The 23,884-nt window shown below is 38.1% G+C and overlaps 1 protein-coding gene across 1 annotated transcript in view; it reads right to left on the minus strand.

Moving 5' to 3' along the window:
• LOC308216930 (sodium channel protein type 5 subunit alpha-like) overlaps positions 1 to 23,884 on the minus strand; it is a gene marked incomplete at both ends in the record, with an annotated part of 43,706 nt that overhangs the window by 11,396 nt on the left and 8,426 nt on the right. The window contains 13 exons of the mRNA XM_080609632.1: positions 3,001 to 3,155; positions 4,278 to 4,389; positions 7,980 to 8,432; positions 9,199 to 9,552; positions 10,653 to 10,805; positions 10,928 to 11,073; positions 15,057 to 15,150; positions 16,891 to 16,977; positions 18,540 to 18,722; positions 19,946 to 20,090; positions 20,689 to 20,752; positions 21,383 to 21,589; positions 23,485 to 23,564. Coding sequence (XP_080465758.1) covers positions 3,001 to 3,155; positions 4,278 to 4,389; positions 7,980 to 8,432; positions 9,199 to 9,552; positions 10,653 to 10,805; positions 10,928 to 11,073; positions 15,057 to 15,150; positions 16,891 to 16,977; positions 18,540 to 18,722; positions 19,946 to 20,090; positions 20,689 to 20,752; positions 21,383 to 21,589; positions 23,485 to 23,564 — 2,233 coding nt within the window. The remainder of the gene's footprint in view (positions 1 to 3,000; positions 3,156 to 4,277; positions 4,390 to 7,979; positions 8,433 to 9,198; positions 9,553 to 10,652; positions 10,806 to 10,927; positions 11,074 to 15,056; positions 15,151 to 16,890; positions 16,978 to 18,539; positions 18,723 to 19,945; positions 20,091 to 20,688; positions 20,753 to 21,382; positions 21,590 to 23,484; positions 23,565 to 23,884) is intronic.

The following is a 23,884-nucleotide window of genomic DNA, read 5'->3' on the forward strand; positions in this document are numbered from 1 at the left end:
TCCCTCCGGCATATCAACCGAGCCACACAGCTTGGTGTCATCAGCAAACTTGCTGAGGGCGCACTCAATCCCACTGTCCATGTCACCGACAAAGATGTTGAACAAGACCGGTCCCAACACTGATCCCTGAGGGACACCACTCGTTACCGGTCTCCAGCTGGACATTGAGCCATTGACCACAACTCTTTGTGTGCGGCCATCCAGCCAGTTCTTTATCCACCGAGTGGTCCACCCATCAAATTGATGTCTCTCCAATTTAGAGACAAGGATGTCGTGTGGGACAGTGTCAAAGGCTTTGCACAAGTCCAGGTAGATGACGTCAACTGCTCTGCCCCTGTCCATCAGTCCCGTAGCCCCATCATAGAAGGCCACCAAATTGGTCAGGCAGGATTTCCCCTTAGTGAAGCCATGCTGGCTGTCACCAACCACCTTGCTGTTTTTCATGTGCCTTAGCATGCCTTCCAGGAGAATCTGCTCCAAGATTTTGCCAGGCACAGAGGTGAGACTGACTGGTCTGTAATTCCCTGGGTCATCCATTTTCCCCTTCTTGAAGTAAAAACCTAAATTGTAAAGTAAGTATAATCTCATTTTCAGATTGGTTGAAAAATCACACACTTTCAGATGTTTATGCTCGACATTTCTTCAAAAAATTATCTCATGAGGGTCAATTGTGGCTACGAAAAAGCTTGGCTTTCGAAATTACTGGATAATTTTGAAGGTGTTAGTCTAAAATTCTTCACAATAAAGCTTGAATTAAACACATTAACCACTGTCTTCCAGACCTAGGTCTTCCAAATGTGTCATCTTTAGTCAGCCTCCAAAGCTGTAATACAGATATGAAAAAATATGACAAGCACTTTACCTGGAATTGTTAATTGCCAGAGTTTCACAGTTTTTCACCTAAGCCTTGACATTACTTTGATGTCAGTAAGGGTTTTGGAAAATATTTTATTGATTGCTTTAGTTTACAATCACTGTTTGCTTGTGTTTAATATATTTGCTGCCTTGCTTATTTAAAGTTTTGATACTACCATTCTATTCTCAATTCCTTTTAGCACCTTGCACTGCTTCCCCACCAAGCCTCTGGTGATGTCTTCATTCTTCCTTTCATCCATTTCTCCCCTACCTTATAGCTCCATCTCCATTCAATTTCTCTTTTGCTGCCAGCATTTCTCATGATCTATCCATCCATTTTCACTACCACTATTTCCCCCATGTCTGTCATTACTTTTACTTAAAACTTTTGTTACTTATGTAGATAAATCAGAAGCCACACTGTATCACACCCTTTCTGACCCTCTACTATTCCTAGATATAAATTACTCAATCTCCTTTTGTCTTCTTCTTTTTCACTCTATCTCAAGAGCTGAAAGTGCCTCTAGAGCACATTAGGGCATTTAACAACTTACCTTTCTTTTATCCTTATTCAAATCTGTGTTTCCTTCTCTGAAATTCCCTCTGCAGCTGCTAACTTTCTGTCTTCTTTCTTGCCATGAGACAAGTAAAAAAATTGAAACAAGCAGTTTAAGCGTCTGTCTGTCCTCTCAGAAGGAATACACTATCTCACATCCCTGGGATGTTGGACCACAGCATCTTTATTTTATAGAAGAGCAAATGAAGTACAGAAAGATAAATTAATTCGCCCAAAGTCACATGGCTGTAGTCTGTGACAAAGATCAGGAACCAAACAGAGGGTGTCAAAACTTTAATCCACATCCAGCTTCAATCTACATCAGCTCTTAGCTTAACAGCTCCTTACCCGACTCTGAAATCTCTTGTTCTGCTGTTATTTTTTAATAAGATCATGAACAGTCAGCACCATTTAAGGAAACAGCAGGCTGTGTTACATGACCTAGATGGTCCATAGACCTTTGGTTCAGGGGAGCATAGCAGCAAAGGAAACTCAGTGGTTTTGCAAGCATTAGCTCAGCTACAGCGGGCCTTAACAGTTATGAGTTATCACCAGTTGCATTAATCTGGTGGAACTTACGCACTCCTGCTCCACAGTGTAATGAAATAGTAAAACTGCTTCTGGACCTGAGCGGCCTTTAAAGCAGTGGTCATTCAATTGTGCTACAGTTAGAAGAAATGTCTACAGAGCAGAGCTGTCACTGTGTCCACAGGACTACTAATTTGACTGTGGGTAATTGAGAACCTCTGGCATTCATGCACATAAGCCTATTTACCATTTCCTACATTTTTTTCTGAGCAAGTCTGATAAGTAATGTCATCTTTTTCACTGTTTAACCTTGACTACCTTGATTTCTACCTACTAGTCAAATCACTCATTATTTAGCAGTGATGCTCTTTCAAAATTCTAACTCTTCTTTTGCTCTGAGCACTGAGCATTCACCACATACTTTTCTAGGCATTCTTTCTATGATCACCACCTCATTTGATTTACTTTCAAGTATGGACATGCCTGATGATATGGTGCTCCTTCATTCTAGCTGGTTCAGGTAATTCTGCATCAGCAAACAATTTTAAAAATAAACAGAAAATGGACAAGTCCCTTTTCACAAGAGGACAACAGTATCTTTGGAATGTGAAAGTTCTTAACACTACAATACATCTTTGATGAAAAGGATTTGTTATTGGTTTTTTATATAAGCTTTCCTAATAAATTTCACACCCTGATTTAGCCTCCTAAGCACACAAATGTGTGAGGAATCATGTTCCATGAACAGTGTGGATGAGGCCCCCAGTGACATAGTTTAGTGATGGTCTTGGCAGTCCTGGGGTGATGGTTGGACTTAAAGGTCTTTTCCAACTTAGTTGGTTCTATGATTCTATGAAGAACTATGGAGAAGACTATGATTCCATATATTTAAATATCTTGTCCAAGTTGGGGAGAACCTTATAACTTCTAAAGGACATGTTTATAATACTTGTCTCTCCCTGAGGAAAGGAATGTGAGAGAAAAAGAAATAAATATAATAATACAATTTTCCTTTACTGACAACCATCAATTGAAAATTTGAGAAATTAAATTAAATTTACCAGGGCTGCGCTGCTCAATATTATCATAAAAATTATAAAATGTTCAAACCAGCTATGTTTAACAATTCTGTAACAGGTTTTTCTAAAGTTCCACCAAGTTCTGCCTGGAAACCTAGTGGTATCCACTGCACAACACGGGAAACATTCAACACAACCTGAAAAGAGAAAGAAGAACATATTGGTCCCATGGAAAATGTAGAGACTTGGAATACAAAAAGTGTAAGGTATCTTAATATGAGTTTCCACAGTCTATACAACCAATGTAATGTTTTACCTATGGGATGATGCTGTGTCTGAAGCAATCAAAAGCTAAATAAAAGACAAAATTTGTAGGTAAAAATATCTTTTAATAGAGCAACTTATACATGGAAAAAGCAGAAGAGCCATTGTGCCCACAAGCCCTTCTGTGGGCACAAAAAAAATCCATTAATTCTATCTAAAAAATTTATTGGGTTTTTTTGTTTGGTTGGTTGTTAACTTTTTTTGTTGGTCTTTTTTTTCCCCTGCATTTATTCTTTTTGTTTTGAAAAGAGATAATTTAAAAGTTGGTTAGTAAATTAGTATTTCTACTGATTATTTCACTCTATTGCACTGCAGAGACATTACAATTAGATTCTCTATTCACTGTTTTGCACCAGAAATGGACTTCTTCATTAATCTGTAAAGGCAGTAAGATCGAACCATGAGGGTCAATGGAGTCTAAGGAGCCATTCAGACAATCAAAAGTAGGTGTCCACACTGGGGTAAGCTGAAAATTCCTCTGAATTCCATTAGCTGTATTGACTGGATATTCATCCACTGTGCTGGGAGCTCAGATAAATTCACTTGAAGCACCATTTAAGACATCAGGTACAGACACACATATCTCAACATCTGGCTGCTCTTTCAGAAATGCTTCGAGTGCTTTTGCTCATATACAGATACCTACAGCCTGATGCCTCAATACAAATCTGAATCACACTCCAAAGATGGCATTTTGCTACCTAAACACAGGTGTTTAAAACCAATTTAGGGCTCTTCAGATGTACAGCTCCTGTGATACTTCTGCCAGCTTCATGCAGTTGTATTGCCTGCTCTCAGGCATCTCATATGGTTCTAAATGCTTGTGTTCCGGCATCCCAGCCCTGCTACATTTCTGTGCTGGCTTCAGGTCTATTTATCTGAATTTTTATGTCTATAAACACGTGTCTCAGTTTTTGCCGATTTAGAAATGTTCTAAACAGAACGAATGAACACTGGTTCGTTTGGTGTCACCACAATATATAAAGGATTCTTACTTTCTGTAAAACAGCCCTTGGGTAGGTGTGAGTTTTGAGGCTGGGAAAAGGTCTCCAGGAGAATAACTGGATCCACAGTGCTGGCTTCAGAATAGCTACCACCATCACATTTCTGCAGAGAAGGGTAAAGAAAAGGATTTATTTGCTTTTCATTAATAAGGTTACAGGATTTTAAATAAATTAAACTTATCATACACACACACACCCCCCAAAAAAAGAAAAAAAAAAAGAAAAACTGCACCCTATAAAATATCTTAATGAATTTAATGTTGCTGAACTACCAAAACAAAATTACAAACAAAAGGACAGAAAAGGCTAATCCCTCCTCTCTGTTTCCATGGCTTTAATTTAAAAAGTATCTTCTAGTCATCTACATTGGACTTGCAGCAAGGAAAATATTTAGAAGAGATTATATTATGCTACAGCTTTACAGCTTTACTTTAGAGAAAACTCTGATTTCTTCATGACAATCCCACTCTTTTTTCATTTTCAGAGACACAAACCATGTCTCAAAAGGCTTGAAGATAGGAAGGCCTAGCAGGAAAGAAATGTATGTATGGGTACACACTTCAAGGAGTTATTGTTATTGGTAAATAAACTACACACCTATAAAACTAAAGACAATAAGAAAAATAAGTATAAAGGAAAAGGAATAAAGTAACCTATCAGCCTTAAAATATAAGTGTCCTGTATGACATGGAAAGGGAAGGCATAAGGATAGGGATAAGAATGAGAAGCCAGAAGAAGGGAGAATTGCTGTTGTTGACAGCCATGCTGTTCTACACTAACTTAAGGTCCCAGGGAATCTTCAGTGTAGACAAAAATGTAATTACTTAAATTCATGAGCATTTTAATATTTTAATATAAATACAATTGATATATAAAATTAAATAATGTATAGCAAATAAAACTTCTTCTCTAAAATCCAAAAAATACTAAAGTGGTTTGACCTTTGGAGGTAGTAATCCAGAAAGTTGCTGGGTCATTGGAGGCAACCCATGGCTCTTCACCTTTTCTGATGTGGAGCTGTTGTATTAGAATAAGCTAAGCTTCTAGACCAGAAAAAGTATGTCTGTTTGGGGAGCTGTCTCTAGAGAAAAAGTTTTTGCATCCAGGGTTGACCAAACACAATTATCTATAAAATTGAATAATATGTAACACATCTTTAAAGTAAGTGTGTTTCTTGATTAATTTCTGTTTCTTTATTTTGTACATAATAATATCTTAAGTTACACTGTCAGCCATGGTTGTTTCTGAGAGACAAACCTCCATGCTTTAAACTATTATTGCCTTTAGAAATATGTACAATCTTCACAAGGATTATACTCACTACTCTTTGGAAAACCCCAGCTTATCCTGTCATTGCTGAATGAGAGAACCACTGACAATTTTCATCTGTAGCATATTCTGCAAGGTGATAAAATTTATAATTACCTCTTTTTGCTCTTTCTTTTGGTGTGTTTCTGAAAAACAGCTTGAAGTTTCAGAAGTCCCAGAAATCTGACTGAAGACACTTGAACTCCGGCACTCCCATCTATGTCTTAACCTGTCTCCCTGCATAACGTAATGCAAAACAGTTGACTTTCCACATTTCCTGACAGTCATTCTTTAAAGTAAAAATTCTTTAACAGAATCTAAAGCATCCACAAAATTCAGCACGTTTGTCTTTTTACAGATAATTAAATTATATCCATAAAGGCATGTAAAAGAAGGGGTTTTTTTTCTTCAAGTACTGTGTTCCTGTAGTTACACTGTGGAAATGTACCATGCCTCAAGATCTATATTTAGCCCACTGATGTATTCCTGCATCCAAATCACTAAGTTCAGATGGACTAGCTCAGCAGCAACCTTCTCAGCTGGACCCCAAGAATCTTCTCATCTTTCTAGTTACAGGGAGAAGAGCTAAGTGATCCAAACCAGCTTTCAGTCCTGTGCTGGTTTTGGCTAGGGTAGAGTTCATTTCCTTCATGGTAGCTAGTATGGGGCTGTGTCTTGAATTTGTGCTGGAAATACTGTTGATAACACAGCAATTTTTGCATTATTGCTGAGCAGTTCTTACCCAGAGTCTAATATGGGTAGGTGCACAAAGGATGCTGGGGTACACAAAGAGTTGGAGTGGACACAGCTGGGACAGCTGACTCTAACTGACCCAAGGAATATTCCATATCATATGGCATAATGCTTAGCATATAAAGCTAGGGAAGAAGGAGGAAGGGGGGATATTTGGAATGATGGAGTTTGTCTTCCCAAGTAATTGTTACACATTATGGAACCCTGCTGTCCTGGAGATGCCTGAACTTCCACCTGCTGATGGGAAGTGGTGAATGAATTCCTTGTTTTGCTTTGCCTGTGTGGATGGCTTTTGCTTTACCTATTCATCCGTATTTGTCTCAGCCCATTAGTTTTCTTACATTCTTTCATTCCAACACAGGCAGAGTGAGTGAGCGGCTGTGTGGTGCTTAGTTGCTGTCTCAGGTTAAACCACAACAGTTTAATAATTTTTTGTTCACCTTCTGACAAAAGATTGTAAGGAAGGTATACTGGAGCCTGCTACCTCTTATTACAACTGCCTGTGAATAAGACAGGCTTCTGAAAGAGATTAGTTTGGTGTCCTTTTTTTGCTAATCTAAGCTGAAACTACTATTGGGTGTTTCATAGACAGCTGCAGTACTGTCAATGGGCTAAAAGATATCACCCTTACCTTCTATAGGCAAAAGTATTTGTACAGGAATAAGAATCTCAGAGGATGACCCGATGATTTTGAACTAAAATGCATTCATGCATGCTTAGTGCCTCCTAAGATACCTGGATGGTATCTAAGACATACCCATGGCATGTTAGATATAATGTAGGATATACAGGAACTGACAGACACCTTTTTATAGATGCATTTAGAAGCTTTATGAGATGACCCAGCACCTCAAATGGCACTTGGTATCTATAAGGTGAGTGGAATCTTGAAATTCAGGTATCTAAATGGCGTAATCTAATTGCAGCTGATACCTAGTGTCATCTGAGGTGTTTCTACACATTCCTGGCAGCCAGATGTCAACAGAAGCTCCTATAGCTTCTGTGTCTTATTTGTCAGTCCCATGTGGATGTGACAGATACCTGAAGTATCTCAAATATCCAGGAAAATTAATTGCATGGTTTTATCATGGCAATATAAACACCTCGCATGCAGAAAGTCTTGAGCTTTTACCTGCCCAACACTAGAAAATAAAGAGATATAAAGGGGAGTCCAAAGTATCATAGAAGTGACAAGGGGACTAAAAAAATTAAGAAATTAATTTTTTAAGATGAAGCTTTTATTTGCTTTTCACCTGGACTCTATGCAACTGACAAGCAACATAAAAACAACACAAGAGTACTGTCCTCAAAAAATTCCAGATGCCATCTGTAAGGCAAAGGAGACTTTCTCTCTTGATCAAACTTCATTTAGCAATTGACAACCATAAATGGAAGCAAACCAGACAAAAGTAGAATGATAGCTATCAATGAGGAGAATGACGAAAAAGTGAATATTCAACATTATTAAATAACTAAAACTATTTGGGTCTATTTTGCATTTTGAAGCTACTAGAAGAACAAAGAAAGTAAAATGACAGAAATGATGGAAAGGATAACATTTACAGTTGAGTCTTCAAGATCATATTTATAGATACAAGTTACAATAATTTTTCAAATATTAATATTCCCTACCTGGTTTCTGTATTCTATTTCTGTGCATACACTGTGCTCATCACTACCTTCATCCATGTAAGTCTCTGGTACTGCAATGGGAACACAGGTACTTTGACTGGTCAAAATTTCTTCATCTTTCCTTGTTACTGAGCAATTCCTTTCAGTATTGTAATAACCCAGGTCTAAGCAGCTGCTGTCTATATCCTTTCTGACATCTGTCATGGCATAGTTATTTTCCTCTATGTCTTTGGCTGAAATTTTCACCAAAGTCTTCTTTTTGGCTGTTGTTTTGAGGCTTCGTTGCATTGTTTTGCCACAATGACCCAAAATTCTGTCTTTCACAGACTGCAGGCCCTTGCGAATCTGCACAATGGTAATCTGACTTTTGGTCATTTGTCCAGATTCCTCTTGTCCCATTGAGGAGTCAGTATTGAACGAATTCAGCAGCAAGGCAATGAATAGGTTGAGCACCTTAAAATAGTTAAAGTAAGTTGGAGACACTACTGGTAACAGAAAAAGCATTTCAGAAAACCTTCCTTAGATAAAAACGTATCAGTCTTGCTTTCATCAACTGCTGCAATGAAATCATTTACTATTATACTGAAATATTAATATATTATAATATGGCTCTTCTGGAAGGAAGGGCAGGAACAAAAAAAAGGAAGTGACAGTTTGGCTCTAGGAAATATATTTTCACATGCTCTGATATCCATAATGTCTACAAAGAGGTAGATATGTGGAAAAACAGCAGGCAAAGATAAATTTTAGTAACACTACCATCAAAAAGGATCTGGTATGTGCCAACAAATCAAGCAGACGAAAAAGATTTTGTCTTCCTGCATATATACACTAGATCAATTATATGGCACACAAACCAGAAAATCTAGGGACTTTAGATAATAAAAGGGTAAGTTGGCAAGCATTAAAAGCACTGAATAATTTGGTTAATTGATCCTAGTAACACCAAAAATGAAAAAAAACAGAGACCAAATTATCAAAAGCACTGCACTTCTATACTCTGCGTAGAAGAAATAATTTTATTTTGCTTAGCGGCTACCTCTTGTGTGAGAAAGAGAAAGGGGAAAAGGAAAAAAAGTCAGAAGAAAGATACATAAAGTAACATCCAGGAAAAAAGAATACTGTGAATATTTTTCAAATAATAAAGTTTGCCTTGGAAAAAAGATGCTGGTGCAATTGGATGCATTCAGAAGGGAATAAAAAATAGCTTGAAACTCACCACCAGGTTTCCTATGACCAGGACTATCAAGAAAATGGGAAGACATAGCCCTTTTCCAGCCACTTCCATACATTCCCACATGGTTTCAATCCATTCTCCACATAATATCCGGAATATAATCAGGAATGAATGATAAAAATCCTTCATATGCCAGCGTAACTGTGCATCGGTGCTTATTTTACAAGAATATTCTTCATAATAAGTGCCTAAAACCTGCTTTCCTACTACAGCAAAAATAAATATAGTGATAATCAAAACCAGAGTGAGGTTACCCAGAGCACCAACTGAGTTTAGAATTATTTTCATGAGAGTATTTAAGGCTGGCCAGAATTTTGCCAATTTGAAGATCCTGAGCTGTAAGTAAAACACAAGAGAACAATGTAAGTAGCAAACACTACATAGATAGCACAGCATAAATGAAAAACAGACCCTGCATTTATCGTGCTGGCTTTACTTCAGGAATACCACCATAACTTTTTCCCCAAAGAAAGGTTTATATTTGTTCCAATGTGAAACACTGTGCTTCAGCTCAGATAGTTAATTAGTATTAATAGCAATGATGATAATAGAAATATTATTCAAGTGGCTTATAGGTACTTGCATGAGGCTTATGTAATGACTGCATTGTAGACTAAATTAAATATATAAGAAGAATTGAAAAAAATATTTTTTTCTACCTCTTAAACAACTGACTTAAAATAGGATCTGAAAAGCCAGGTGGGATCTATATCATGCATTCGTATGAGTAAAAAGGACACTTTTAGTAAAATTAGCATCAGGGCTGCTCCAATCTTTCAGTCATGATACACAAGATGAAACAGAATTCAAACGAATTTCTAGGTGTGATGACTCTGAAAAGCTATGAAGAATGTTAGAAATGTTTAGGAAATATAGCACTCTGAATACATAGTAAGGATGCAAGCAAAAAAAAAAACATTACACATAGACATCCCAGAGATACTCCTCCTGTTCCCTAAGTTGGAGGAAAGCCCTGAGAAGACCTCAAGGCCAAGCCTAAGCCTTGAGGAAAGCTATGTTATTTTACAAATCTTAACTCAAAAGGAAAAGCTGTAAGGGAACTGTTGCTATCTCTAAGCTCAGATAACAGCTTTTCCTAATGGAAGACTTGAAATGTAGTTGAGTGGTGAACTGTACAGACCTAACAGAAAGCCAGTGAACTGTCTGCTAGGTCAAATCTTCAAAAGAGCACATTGTGCCACAGGATTTATAGTACCCAATATACACAGTATAATAATCATATTGAATGCATTTGTTGATATTCATTTAATATTCACTCTAATTAAATATTCACACTGGCTTGCTATTTACTAACAAAGAGAAGTGATTTAACAGGTTCATTAGTAAAATAATTTGAGGGCGTTTCACTGTAATCTTTTACAAATCATATATTTAAAAAAGAACATATATTTAAAAAAGAATAAAGAAATAATTACCAGCCTGAAATATGATAGATTTTCTTTAAAGCTTATTAGGTCAATCATAACAACTATGCTATCAAAAATATTCCATTTTTGCTGAAAATAGTTGTAAGGATCAAGAGCAATGATTTTCAAGATCATTTCTGCTGTAAAAATCAAGGTGAAGACCTGGAAAGAGGAAAAAGAAATCCAGCAAAAAGTCACTGAAAAAGTATGTCTCTTTATGGGATTGTCCAAATATAAATACAGGGTCATAACTCCATATTCACTCTAACATAGACCTAACTTACCAAGTCACTTCTATAAAATATTTCTTGGTAATCAGAGTTCACGTCAGGCTGCTCCAAAGCCATGAATAAGGTATTTGCGATAATGCAAACCATGATCACGATATCAGCAGATCGATCCAAAATTACCATTTTCACCTTCTCTTTGACTGCTCTCCAGAATGGACAACAATTCCAAATTAGACACTTTCGAGCAAGATGTTTCCATCTAGAAGGGCATGTGATTTTTGACTTTTGCATTTCTAAATGACAAAGTGGTAAAATGACATACAGATAATCTTATGTGCAATATCATAGCATGAAGAAAAAGACAATCACTCACAGAAAAGTTTGAAAAGAAAAATCATTCATGTGAGCAAAACGGCATCACTGACGAGAAATAGTTTCACACATTCACAGAATTGCAACCCTGGACTTCAGCAGGGCAAACTTTGGCCTTTTCAAACAATTGCTGGGGGAAATCCCACGGGCAAGGCTGCTCGAAGGTAAAGGGGCCCAAGATAGTTGGCTAGCATTCAAGGTCTGCTTCTACCAAGCTCAAGATCAGAGCATCCCGACACGTAGGAAGTCAAGGAAGGGAGCCAGGAGACCTGCGTGGTTAGACAAGGAACTGGGTCTAAGCTTACAAACTGGGTAAGCTCAAATGGAAGAGGAGAGTTTACAGATCATGGAAGGAGAGGCTGGCCACTTGGGAAGAATACAAAGCTGTTGTCAGAGGATGTAGGGAGGCAACTAGGAAAGCTAAGGCCTCCTTAGAATTAAACCTGGCGAGAGGGGTCAAGGACAACAGAAAGAGCTTTTTCAAATATATGGCAGATAAAACCAACACCAGAGGTAATGTAGGCCCACTGATGAATGGGGTGGGTGCCCTGGTGACAGAAGATACAGAGAAGGCAGAGTTGCTGAATGCCTTCTTTGTTTCTGTCTACTCTGCTGGAGGCTGTCCTGAGGAGCCTCGTACCCCTGAGGACCCAGAGGAAGTCGGGAAATTGGAGGAGTTTGCCTTAGTTGATGAGGACTGGGTTAGGGAGCAATTGATCAATCTGGACATCCATAAATCCAGGGGTCCAGATGGGATGCACCCCCGGGTACTGAGGGAGGTGGCTGAAGTCATTGCTGGACCACTCTCCATCATCTTTGCCAAGTCTTGGGAAACAGGAGAGGTGCCTGAGGACTGGAGGAAAGCAAATGTCACTCCAATCTTCAAAAAGGGCAAGAAGGAGGACCCGGGTAACTATAGACCAGTCAGCCTCACCTCCATCCCTGGGAAAGTGATGGAACACCTTATCCTTGGTGCCATCTCAAGGCATATCAAGGATAAGAAGGTCATTAGAGGCAGTCAACATGGCTTCACCAAGGGGAAGTCGTGCCTGACCAACCTCATAGCCTTTTATGAAGACATAACAAGGTGGTTGGATTATGGCAGAGCGGTGGATGTGGTCTACCTTGACTTAAGCGTTTGACACAGTCTCCCACAGCATCCTCATAGCTAAACTGAGGAAGTGTGGACTGGATGGTCGGGTGGTGAGGTGGAATGCGAACTGGCTGAAGGACAGAAGCCAGAGAGTTGTAGTCTATGGGGCGGAGTCTAGTTGGAGGCCTGTATCTAGTGGAGTGCCTCAAGGGTCAGTATTGGGACCAGTATTATTTAATATATTCATCAATGATTTAGATGAGGGAATTGAGTGTACTGTCAGCAAGTTTGCTGATGACACTAAGCTGGGAGGAGTGGCTGACACGCCAGAAGGCTGTGCTGCCATCCAGCGGGACCTGGACAGGCTGGAGAGTTGGGCTGTGAAAAATGGGATGAAATATAACAAGGGGAAGTGTAGAGTGTTACATCTGGGTAGGAAAAACCCCAGGTTCCAATATAGGTTGGGGAATAACCTATTAGAGAGCAGTGAAGGGGAAAGGGACCTGGGGGTGATGATGGATGACCATGAGCCAGCACTGTGCCCTTGTGGCCAGGAAGGCCAATGGCATCCTGGGGTGTATTAGAAGGGGGGTGGTCAGTAGGTCAAGAGAGGTTCTCCTTCCCCTCTACTCTGCCCTGGTGAGACCACATCTGGAATATTGTGTCCAGTTCTGGGCCCCTCAGTTCAAGAAGGACAGGGACCTGCTGGAGAGAGTCCAGCACAGGGCAACAAAGATGATTAAGGGAGTGGAGCATCTCCCTTATGAGGAAAGGCTGAGGGAGCTGGGTCTCTTTAGTTTGGAAAAGAGGAGACTGAGGGATGACCTCATTAACGTTTATAAATATATAAAGGGGGAGTGTCACGAGGATGGAGCCAGGCTCTTCTCTGTGACAACCAATGGTAAGACAAGGGGTAGTGGGCTCAAACTGGAACACAAGAGGTTCCACTTAAACTTGAGAAGAAACTTCTTCTCAGTGAGGGTGACGGAACACCGGAACAGGCTGCCCAGGGAGGTTGTGGAGTCTCCTTCTCTGGAGACATTCAAAACCCATCTGGACGCCTTCCTGTGTAACCTCATCTAGGTGTTCCCGCTCCGGCAGGGGGATTGGACTAGATGATCTTTTGAGGTCCCTTCCAATTCCTAATATTCTGTGATTGATTCTGTGATTCTACACAAACATATTACAGTCTATTTGAAGGTCACTATCAACAAATCTCTTAATTAAAGAAACAGGTGATATTGCCCACCTCTTCATATGTTTATTAAACTGTTGAAGGATGATAAAGGATCTGTATTAAGGAGAAATAACTGTCTTTGGAAACTGTCAGCTATTTTTCTGTGTGTTGCATCTATGCAGTCACAGATGCAGCATGGCTTTAAATTCAGGATAAAATGAAGAAGGGTGTTCCCCATATCTTAATGTCCCATAGTTGAGGATATGGTTATAAGATAAGTTAGAAGGGACCTCAGATCTGTCGTGCAACCCCCTTCTCAAAGCAGAGTCAGCTATGAAGGCAGAGACACATAAGCTGTTCCTCTGCCTGACTGTCCCCATGATGAAAGTTTCTACTTAAACACAGTCTGAAACTCTTTTCTTTCAATTCATGTCTGTTGCTTCATATTCCACTGTGCGCCATTGTGAAGAGCCTGGCTTCATCTTCCTGAGAATGTCTTCCTACACACTGGAAGGCTGATATTAACTTCACCTCAAAGTTTTCTCTCCAGCCTGAACCAGCCCAGCAAGTGCTCCAACAACTGGCTTGGCATCACCCTACTGAACTCAATGTATTTCTTGTACTGGGGAGATTGGGTGGCAAACTGGGCACAGTATGTGGTCTACGAGGTGCTTAATAAATGGCAATAATCACTTTTCCTCTGGCTATACTCCTTTCAATAAGTCTAGGATACTGTTAGTCATTGCTGCTACAAGGCAGGTTGCATGCTTAGCTCACTGCCCGCAAGGATCCACAGGGGCTTTCCTGCAGAGCTGCTTCCCAGCCAGCCAGCTCACAGCCTGTATTGTTGCAAGAGGTTCTCGCAGATTTATCGAAGTTTACGTTTGTTCTGGTTGAATTTTCATAAAGTTCCTGTTGGCCCATTCCTCCAGACTAAGTCCCTCTAGATGGCAGCCCTTACATCTAGTGTATCAAGAGGTTCCCCTCTAATTTGGTGGCATCTGCAAAATTCAAGATCAAGCCCTCGCCTCCTCCAGGTCACTTGGGACAAGATGGGTCCTAGGATACACCCCGGTGGTACTCCACTTGTTACCTGCCTCCAGGTAGAATACAGTTTGTTCACCAGACACTTGAAGTCCAAACATCCAATCTTTTTTTTTTTTTTTTGACCAGCTGGTTGTCCACCCTTGCAGATCCTAACACCCTAACTTGGAAGAAAAAGTACTGTGCGAGACAGTGTTGTAAGCATTGCTAAAGTCAAGGCAAATGAAAACATTGCTCTCTTCTCATCCACAAACCACATTCATTTTACTGTATAGGGCAATCAGGTTGGCCAGGTATGACCTTTAGTAATTGTAAGCCACAATTACAGATATGTGATATGGAAATATTTACTTTACTGAAAGGTACGTTTAATAGCAGCATAATTTCCTCCAGTGACTTTTAAAATAATGCTGGCTGTTTGTGACATTTTGATCTCTTAGGTCAAGTTACACAATCACCATAGGAAAAACACTAAAGAATGACTTAACGCAAATTACCTGTAATAATAGTGGCTGCACTCATTAACCTTTGCCTTTGAAAAGGATCATTAATAGAGTCCACCGACAATTCATAGGACAGCAGTATCTGCCTCTGGTTAGAAAAACAACAGAAGATAATATAAAAAAAGAATACAAAGAAATGGCAAATATTAATAAAATTATGTCCAGCATAAGATCAATATAGCTTTTTAAATACACATTTTTATGAATCCCTACCTTGCTGGAAGGATGCAAAATGAAACAATACAACAATACCATGTGTTTGCTTTTGATGGTGTGGTGGTGTGTTCCACCCTCCAACCCTTCATTTCCCAGCTCTGCTTAAGTGATAACTACCACTGGTGGTGGTAATGCGTATGTCTGGGAAAGGCAAAGAACATTTCATCAAAACCAGTAATATTTTTCAAGAAGTTGTTTCCTTCTGAAAATATTTAACAACTATAATAATGCCATTATGTAAGTAGTGCTGGGGTCTTGGTAACATGATAGTAAGGACTGTCCATGAGATATACGGTATTTTGCCAGTGTCAAAGGTACTGTAAAACAACCCCAAGATTAGGAAAAGTAAGAATTTCAACTCTTAAGAGCAGTTTCTTAATGGATTTAGAAAGGAGTGATGAGCAGGGGAGCCAGAAGTCACAGCTGTAATCAAGATGTGAAATAGCACGTGTAGGTTTCAGCCTAATATTCAGGCATCCATGTTTAATTTGTTCATGTGAACAATGCATCTAAAATCTGCTTTATTATAATTGATGCTTTATATATATATATAAAAGTTTGATTCATTTAAAACTAAGTGTCTGAAGCCATTTGAGACTATCTTTTTAGACATTTGATATCTGAGACATCCACAGTCTCAGACCAAGCAGACATGACACATCATGTCTGTACCCTTCTGTAGAGCAGCAGAGGTCAAGTAAGACACTCTACATCTAATGTCACTAGGGATTAATTTGTGACCCAAAAATTCAAATCTATAGTCTACTCTGGGAGTTTAGAATGTAAATAACATGTAGACACCTGCAAACAAAAACCTGGAGCACAATCCAGTTGCCTAAATCTAGAAATTTAGTAACATTTAAGATGCCATAATGTATTTGAGATATTCATACAGTGCTGGAAGATGTGCCACAGACATCAAAGACACCAGAATATCCAACATTTCCAAGAACATCTAAAAATGGCACTAGATTCTTAGAGTTACAAAAGTGAATTATGCCCCTAACATTAGATATCTTCATACTGAACTAAATCCAACCCAGAATATTTAGGCCAGAGAATTAGCTGTGTGTACAAAAAAAAGAGAAAGGTTAGGTCATTAGGGAAATTCTAAAACTTACAGAATTTTGTATGTTTATTTATGCAGCACAATAGAGATGCTGGCAGATCTTTCCACAGCTCTAAGTGCCGAGGTCTATACTGTGTCTTAACTATGCTACTGACGACCACTTCAAACTTCCCTTTCAAGTCCATCCAGTTCTGTTTCCCTCTGGTCCCAAAATCTAGCTTTCAGATTGCTTTGAAAAACAAGTCAATCCAATGCATGAAAGAGAAGGGGGTGCGAGGTGAGAGGAGGGGTGTGTTAAAAAAAAAAAAAAAAAAAAAAAAAAAATAAAAAAAAAAAAAGAAGAGGGAAAAAATTGCAAATAAAGAAAGCTTTTCTTCTCATCTACTTGTCATACCACATGGGAGTCTAATGAATCTGTCTTCTGTTTCAAATACTTACAAGCTTCTTGTGGCAGTGAACAGGCTGTGACTGAAACATATGTTCATCTTTGTCATGATCACTTAAAATTGAACTTTTTCTTAAAATAGGTTTTTCTTTCTCCACCTCTTCTTCTTCTGAATTTTTCAACTCAGCAGCTGACATTTTGGATTCAACATGTAGGGCCTTATTACCTTCTCTCACAGCCAACATCTGTAAAAGAATCAGCAAAAGATCTGCCTATTAATATAAAGCAAACGCCAATGCATGGACTAGGATCGTATACAATTTAATTATTATGTTATCTGAATGCTCTGCACCAACAATTCCTACTTTTAAAATCTTAAACTACTATAAAAAGATAAGAGTACAAAATGCTATTTACAATACTTAAAGATAAAGCAGTGGTACTTACTAGCTACTGTAATTAAAGTCTGTCTTTGCCACTTTAGATATTGCATTTTGCATTTGAATTACAGGATACTCTGGTGTATCCTTTTACTCTCCTTTTCCTGCTTTGGAAAGGACCTTGAGCCCAAAGACAGCAGGAGACTAAGGGCTTAAACTAAATCCTAAAGTGTTAAACCTTTCTGAACTACTAATCCCATTGAATGAAAAATAAGGGGAAGAAAAACCTAAGTAAAGCTTGGCAAGCCGGAATTTTGGACAGAGAAACATTACAAGCCTATCAACAGCTGTAGAGGAGGAATTTGGCAAACTGGTGATGCAAGTCACCTTAATGATGAAATTGGATAGTTGCTAGAGAATATTTGCATGTCCTTTTACAAGTCTGACTTTTCTGATTGTTAGCAGCAAATCAGAGGCATCTTTTATAAAAAGTTAGAATATAAAATGTCCTACCAATAACTTCCAGTATATCTTGTTGCCTCAGCTCAGACCTTCATTTCTCAGAAATAAAATAATTTCTCAGAAATAACAAGGTGACACCTGCTTCTATACAGGCAAGTAATGAATGAATCTAGGCAATACTGTGCCAAGAGGAAACACTATAGAAATCTGATGTGTGTCTATGAGGTCTTCAAACCAACAGCAAAGAAATTAACACCGTCTCTGGATGTCCATCTACATTAATATGGAACTAATGGCATTAGCCTGGACAAAGACTATGACTGCTCTTGTCAAATGGTAGGCCTTCTGCATACAGTCACTCAAAAAAAGGCACAACATGCCTTAAAGAGCCAAACAAGTGGCTCTCAGGAAGCTTACATTTTTAATCAGTCCTGAAATTTATCAGCATCAGAGCTTCCAATATCAAGGAACTGTAGAAGTGACGATTTTTCTTATATAGACAAATTTATGCACTCATACTTCCTTCATCAAACTATGCAGTAATAGCAAGAAGGAATATTCAGACAAAGGATTTTTTGTACTCAGCAATAGTAGCAGCATACAAGAATGGGGTAAACCACAGAGCACAGGCACCTGTGCAATACCATGAAAGCTGTATACTAGCCAGCAAGCCAGTCCTGTGCAATATCAGGTCTGCAAATCTTAAAACTTAATATGATTTAACTTGGACTTATTCTGTTAGTTTGTAACACAGAAATGCTTATATGTATTTATATATATTTTTATATATTTGCATTTATATGCACACACATGCATTTATAAAGAGACAGAAAGACAAATGAAGTGTAAGAAAATATTTCAAAAAGCAGATGTTTAATTAAAACTCTTATTTCCCTAATTCACAAACAGAAGAAAACAAAAGGAACCATATATTATACATATTTTATCTGTAATAATTTACAAACCTGTTCTTTCTCTAGAATTTGATAGGCATCCTGAAGTAATTTCTCCTTTTCCTCTATAGCTTTATTTTGCTCTTTATATGCCAAAGTTACCACAGCCAAGATCAGATTGAAGAGATAAAATGAGCATAAAAAGATGACTGCCATAAAAAATAAAACGTAGCTCTTTCCAGATGTACGGATAGTCTGTGAGGAAAAGGTTATAATAAATAAAGGTTATAATAATTTCTATACAAACTAACTTTTAAAACAGAATTTCTAACTAACTTTGAACAATTTATTTTCCTATACAAAACAAAGGCTCAACATGCTGCACTGTTTTCATTAAAAAACAGTAGGATATACCTCTGGTCTAAGTTAAATAAAAGGTGTAGAAATACATCTAGTTAGGAGTTCCCCTGGCCTCCAAGTGATTAAATTTCATCTCTTAAAAATGTCTCTGTGATCACACAATGTTTTCTCTTTCTTAACAGACCATCAAACATTCATAATGATGCCATTGCAGAGAATAATTTACAAAATACATTCTTAAAATTAAATTTAGTATCTCACAGCAAATTGGGCAAATGATCATCAGAGTTTAAGTTAAGAGAAGACAACTTCAGCTGTAAAGCGGTATACAGGTGGCTACCGGAGAAATTAATAAAACTCAGTAATACAGATGAAAGTTAGTATTATCTAAACAATCATGAAAGATGATGTGATAAGAGAATCAGAGGCAGTATTTAGACTGATTGCTTACTGTTACATTTTCTGAATTTGTAAAGGCTGCTGTAAATAAGTTAAGGTGGACCATATGAAAGTTACAGAACAAGGCAGAGGATAATACCTTTCTAGCAAAGGCCCAGCATAGACGTAAGGGACCCAGACAGTTCACTACATGCAGTTTTTGTCCCATTTTTACCAAAAAGTGGAACATGAAAGTTAAATTCAGCTCTCTGAATCAAAACATAAAGGTTCCTTTTTTTTTTTTTTTCTGGTACCAATTGTCAGAAAGTTTTTGAAATCAGTGTATATGTTGAGCCAAAAGGCTTTTGTGAGGAGTCAGGACTTCAAAGGAAGAGAAACTGTGTGTAACAAGTCCTCATCTCCAATGCAGCAGCAGTAAGCTCACTAGCCAAATCCACTATATACCCAAAGTCTTTGGCGGTTTCATATTAATATTTAACTATTAATCACTGACCCAAGTGTGTTTTCCAATGAGCATACACAGCAGGATTGCTCCCATCCAGTGTCACTCACAGAAGGTGTACCAACTTAGTCACTTGAAGGTAATTCTTTAATATTTACATTGATTTTAGAAGAAATTTGGTATCAGTAATGTTGAGACAGGTGCAGAATTTTCTAGTGGACATAATATTCTAAACTGCATGTCTCAAGTCATTATAGTAGGTAATAAAAGTACCTACTTGTCTGTAGAGACGTTCCCAGTAATCCTGTGTCATAAGACGGAACAAAGAAAGGAAAGCCCAGCCAAAATGATCAAAACTTGTATAACCAAAGTCAGGATTCTTCCCAGTCTTGCTACAGATATAGTTTTTTGGGCACTCATTGCTAGCAACAAAAGAAACATTAAACAGTGTTCACTTGCAGTGTTAGGTTGTACCTAAAAGCATCCAGTACACAAAATCAAATATATATTTGGTCAGTTTATCTGCAAGTGTGTTTCATTATTCCCCAATATAATTCTGCTAGAAGGGCTGATTTATATCAGACAATTCTAGAAAGTAATTTGTCCAATCAAACCGGCTAGACAGAAACTCTAGTTCTGCCTAGTTTCTGACTAGAGAGAAATTCTCCACTGATGTAGGTTACATTCAAACAGATAAAGAGTGGAAAAAATGGATATTTAAAAAATAATTCACCAACAGCAGGAGTGTTTATTCATATTTCACAACTCTTTACTATCTCTTTTCCTACTCATGCATATAATATTACATTACCATGATATTACCAGTGGTTAGCAGCAAAGCACATAAATAATTGCTTGCATCCTAGTACTATACTTCATTCTTTTTCTGATGCAAAATATCTGGGCTTTAATTTAATAACACACAGACATTCCACCCTCTTCATCATCATTCCTTTAGGCCAGAAAATATACCCCGAGGAAAAAATAAGGAAGTACACTAAAACTGTTTTGTTCACTTACTCAGGATATGAACTGAACCCACAGAGCAATATTTCAGAAGATTTATTCATTCTAGCGCAGATATCTAATAAAAATAAATAAATTACTTAATAAATCAAGGAATCAAAAAATCAGAAGTTGTCAGTTCTTACAGCACTCTGGCAGTAAACCATACATTGTTGCACTTTAAAAGAAGAAACCTTGCTGGATCAAATCTCTGTGAAAGACTCCTTTCACAACAAAGGGCACATAGGGTTGTTTCTCAACAGATCTGTCCCTATGGCTATTAAAAAAAAGATAAAATCATGAGCAGCTCACAAGGTAAGATTTTATTTGATCTCTGGTAAAAATAAAAATCTCTGTTAGAAGCTGGCAAAATCCCTGAATGGTATAATTAAGTAATTGAAACACTCTCTGTGCAGTACCCCTCAAATTAGGATCCCCATACAACGTGCATAGGTAAAGAAGCAAATGCTTATAAAAAACTCAGTCTCTTCTATCCTACAAACTGCTACTCTTTCTCCAAATCCAGGATCCACTAATCTCACATTCAGTTGCCCCAGAGACTTCCTATTAGTACTTGTGCAAATGGAAGGACATATATTCTCGTGAGAAATATGTGCAACTATATTTTAACATCTCTGTTAAAAAAAACCCCAGGACATACATAAAAAAATACACACATTATGAAATAAGAGAAAAGAATAAAATTTACCTTCAGCATCTGGTACATAGATCTTAGCATCCTTACATAATTCATCATCGTAAACAGTATTATTGAGGACACATTTGGATGTTAAATTGCCCATAAAAAGCTGAAGGCCTATTAGAGCAAATACACTCAAGCAAAAAACAGTGAAGATCAACACATCTGTAAGTCTCTTAACAGATTCAATAAGTGAATTTACGATGATTTTCAGACCTAGAAAAGTAAGATTCAACAATACGCAAAATGAGAAGAGGAATGCAGTAGTGTTCTCGTATAGTAATATACAACATTTGCAAGTATGTTATGGTTTTGTAACTTCAGAATACTAAATGAGGTAAAATAAATCATAGGAATGATGAATGTGTTTTTACTTAAAATTCCTAATCATATCTTATCTGGCTTTTACTTCCTTCTAACACTAATTTTGCTAACTTGAAAATTCTAAATTAAGATGGCATCTAAGCAAACTCCTTAAGAATGTTAATGAATATGGACAGATTTCTGTGCTTGATTAACATTCAACAAGTACTTCACATTGTGCCAAATATACATTACAATAAAGGATAGCTTCTGCTGACCTCATGGAATTTTGTCTTTGAAGTTAATGCCTTACAGATATCACCAGTTTAAAAACAAAAGAGGATCTGTGACACTAGGAAGAGAAAAAAATGTATGCTGGGGACCACCTAGCTGGAACGCAGCTTGGCAGAACAAGACCTGGGGTTCTGGTGGGCACAAGCTGAACATGACACAGCAATGTTTTCTTGCAACAAATATGAATGGCATCCTGGGCTGCATTAAGCAAAGCATGGCCAGCACATCAAAGGAGGTGATTATTCCGCTCTACTCAGCACTGGAGAGGTCACACCTGGAGTACTGGACATGACATACCAGGGCATACTGGAAAGAGTCCTCTAAAGGGTCACAAAGATGACAAGGACTGGAGCACCTTTCCTGTGAGGAAAGGCTGAGAGATCTGGGACTGTTCAGCCTGGAGAAAGGAAGGGTCAGGGAGGATCCCACTGTGTATAAATATCTGAAGGGAAAATGCAAAAGAGTGGAGCCAGGCTCTTTTCAGTGGTACCCAGTGACAAGTCTGTAAGCCATGTGCACGAACTGAAACACAGGTGGTTCCCTCTGAACATCAGGAAACACATTTTCACTGTGAGGGTGACTGAGCACTTGCACAGGTTGCTCAGGGACATTGGTGAGTCTCCATTCTCAAAGATACTCAAAAGCTGTCTGGACACAGTCTTGGTCAACCAGCTCTAGATGGTTCTGCTTGAGAAGACGGGCTGGACCAGATGACGTCCAGAGGCCCCTTCCAATCTCGACCATTCTGTAATTCTGTGAAAATCGGTTACATACAAACTGAAGACCAATATTCTGGCAGAATAACTGAATTTGAAATGTGACATAGCCAGGGAGTGATATCCATGATTTTTCTAGAAGTCTTTGATAAGAAAAAAGTAAAATTACATTTAATCTCTCTTCTCCATACTGAATATGAAATAAAAAGTACTGATTGGTGGTATTAATATTAAAAATTAAATATTTCTTTTGTTTAATTCCTGTTACAATAGAAAAATAAAAGAATATATTTACAATTACATGGAAATTGTAAGGGTAATATAGATGATGACAGCAGGGTGAGTGATGCTCCTGGCCCCTGAACAGTTTGGGCCTGAGGCAAGCAGTCCAGCTCCCTCTAAGCTTCCCTGATGTCTTTTAACTACTGACAGTGTCCTGCAGATCAGCCCCTGCTGCGGGAGGACCTCCACCAGTGCACACCGAGTGCAGCCCTGTCCATTATGCACCCTTGCCTTAAAAGACAAGTGGAGGCACTTTCTACACTCTAAGGTCTGCACCGGGTGAGTGAGCAGCTGCAGGTACTGAGTTACCAGCTAGACTTAAACCACAACAATGATAAAAAATATTCTGTTGGGGTGCTGCTGAAATTTACTACAGACTGCAAAACAGTTACACATTTCAATCTCCTTAACAGTCACAAAAATTGACCAGAAAACTGAAGACAAGAACAGGAGAGGAATTAGAATTAGCATACTGCTGAAGCACAGAGAAAACCAGCAAAACATGTTGTTCCTTACCTGGTATTACTGAAATAGCTTTCAAAGTCCTCAGTACTCTGAAAGTTCGAAGAGCTGAACCCTTGCCCATAGTAGCATACCTATAAAATTAAATCACCATATAACTGAATGACAAAGATCTAGCTTTTCAGAGCATATGCATATTAAGCACACAGTAATGAATAAAGTACAACAACTAAATAGGTCAACTATGTCCTAAGGTAGATACATAAAGTTAGGAATCTAAGTCCATTTTTAGATATTGATATAAAATAATAAGACTTTTGAATAGTACCTCTGGAAGAAATAAGGCTTTTGCTTAATGTTGATTTGGATGCTTAATTTTTGAGTTCTTAGCCATCAAATGTCAAATAAATACAAAACGTTCAATGTCATAACTGTCAGAGGCTAATCTGATTTA

Source organism: Psittacula echo (assembly GCF_963264785.1).
Source record: "Psittacula echo genome assembly, chromosome: 2".
Classification (NCBI taxonomy): domain Eukaryota; kingdom Metazoa; phylum Chordata; class Aves; order Psittaciformes; family Psittacidae; genus Psittacula; species Psittacula echo.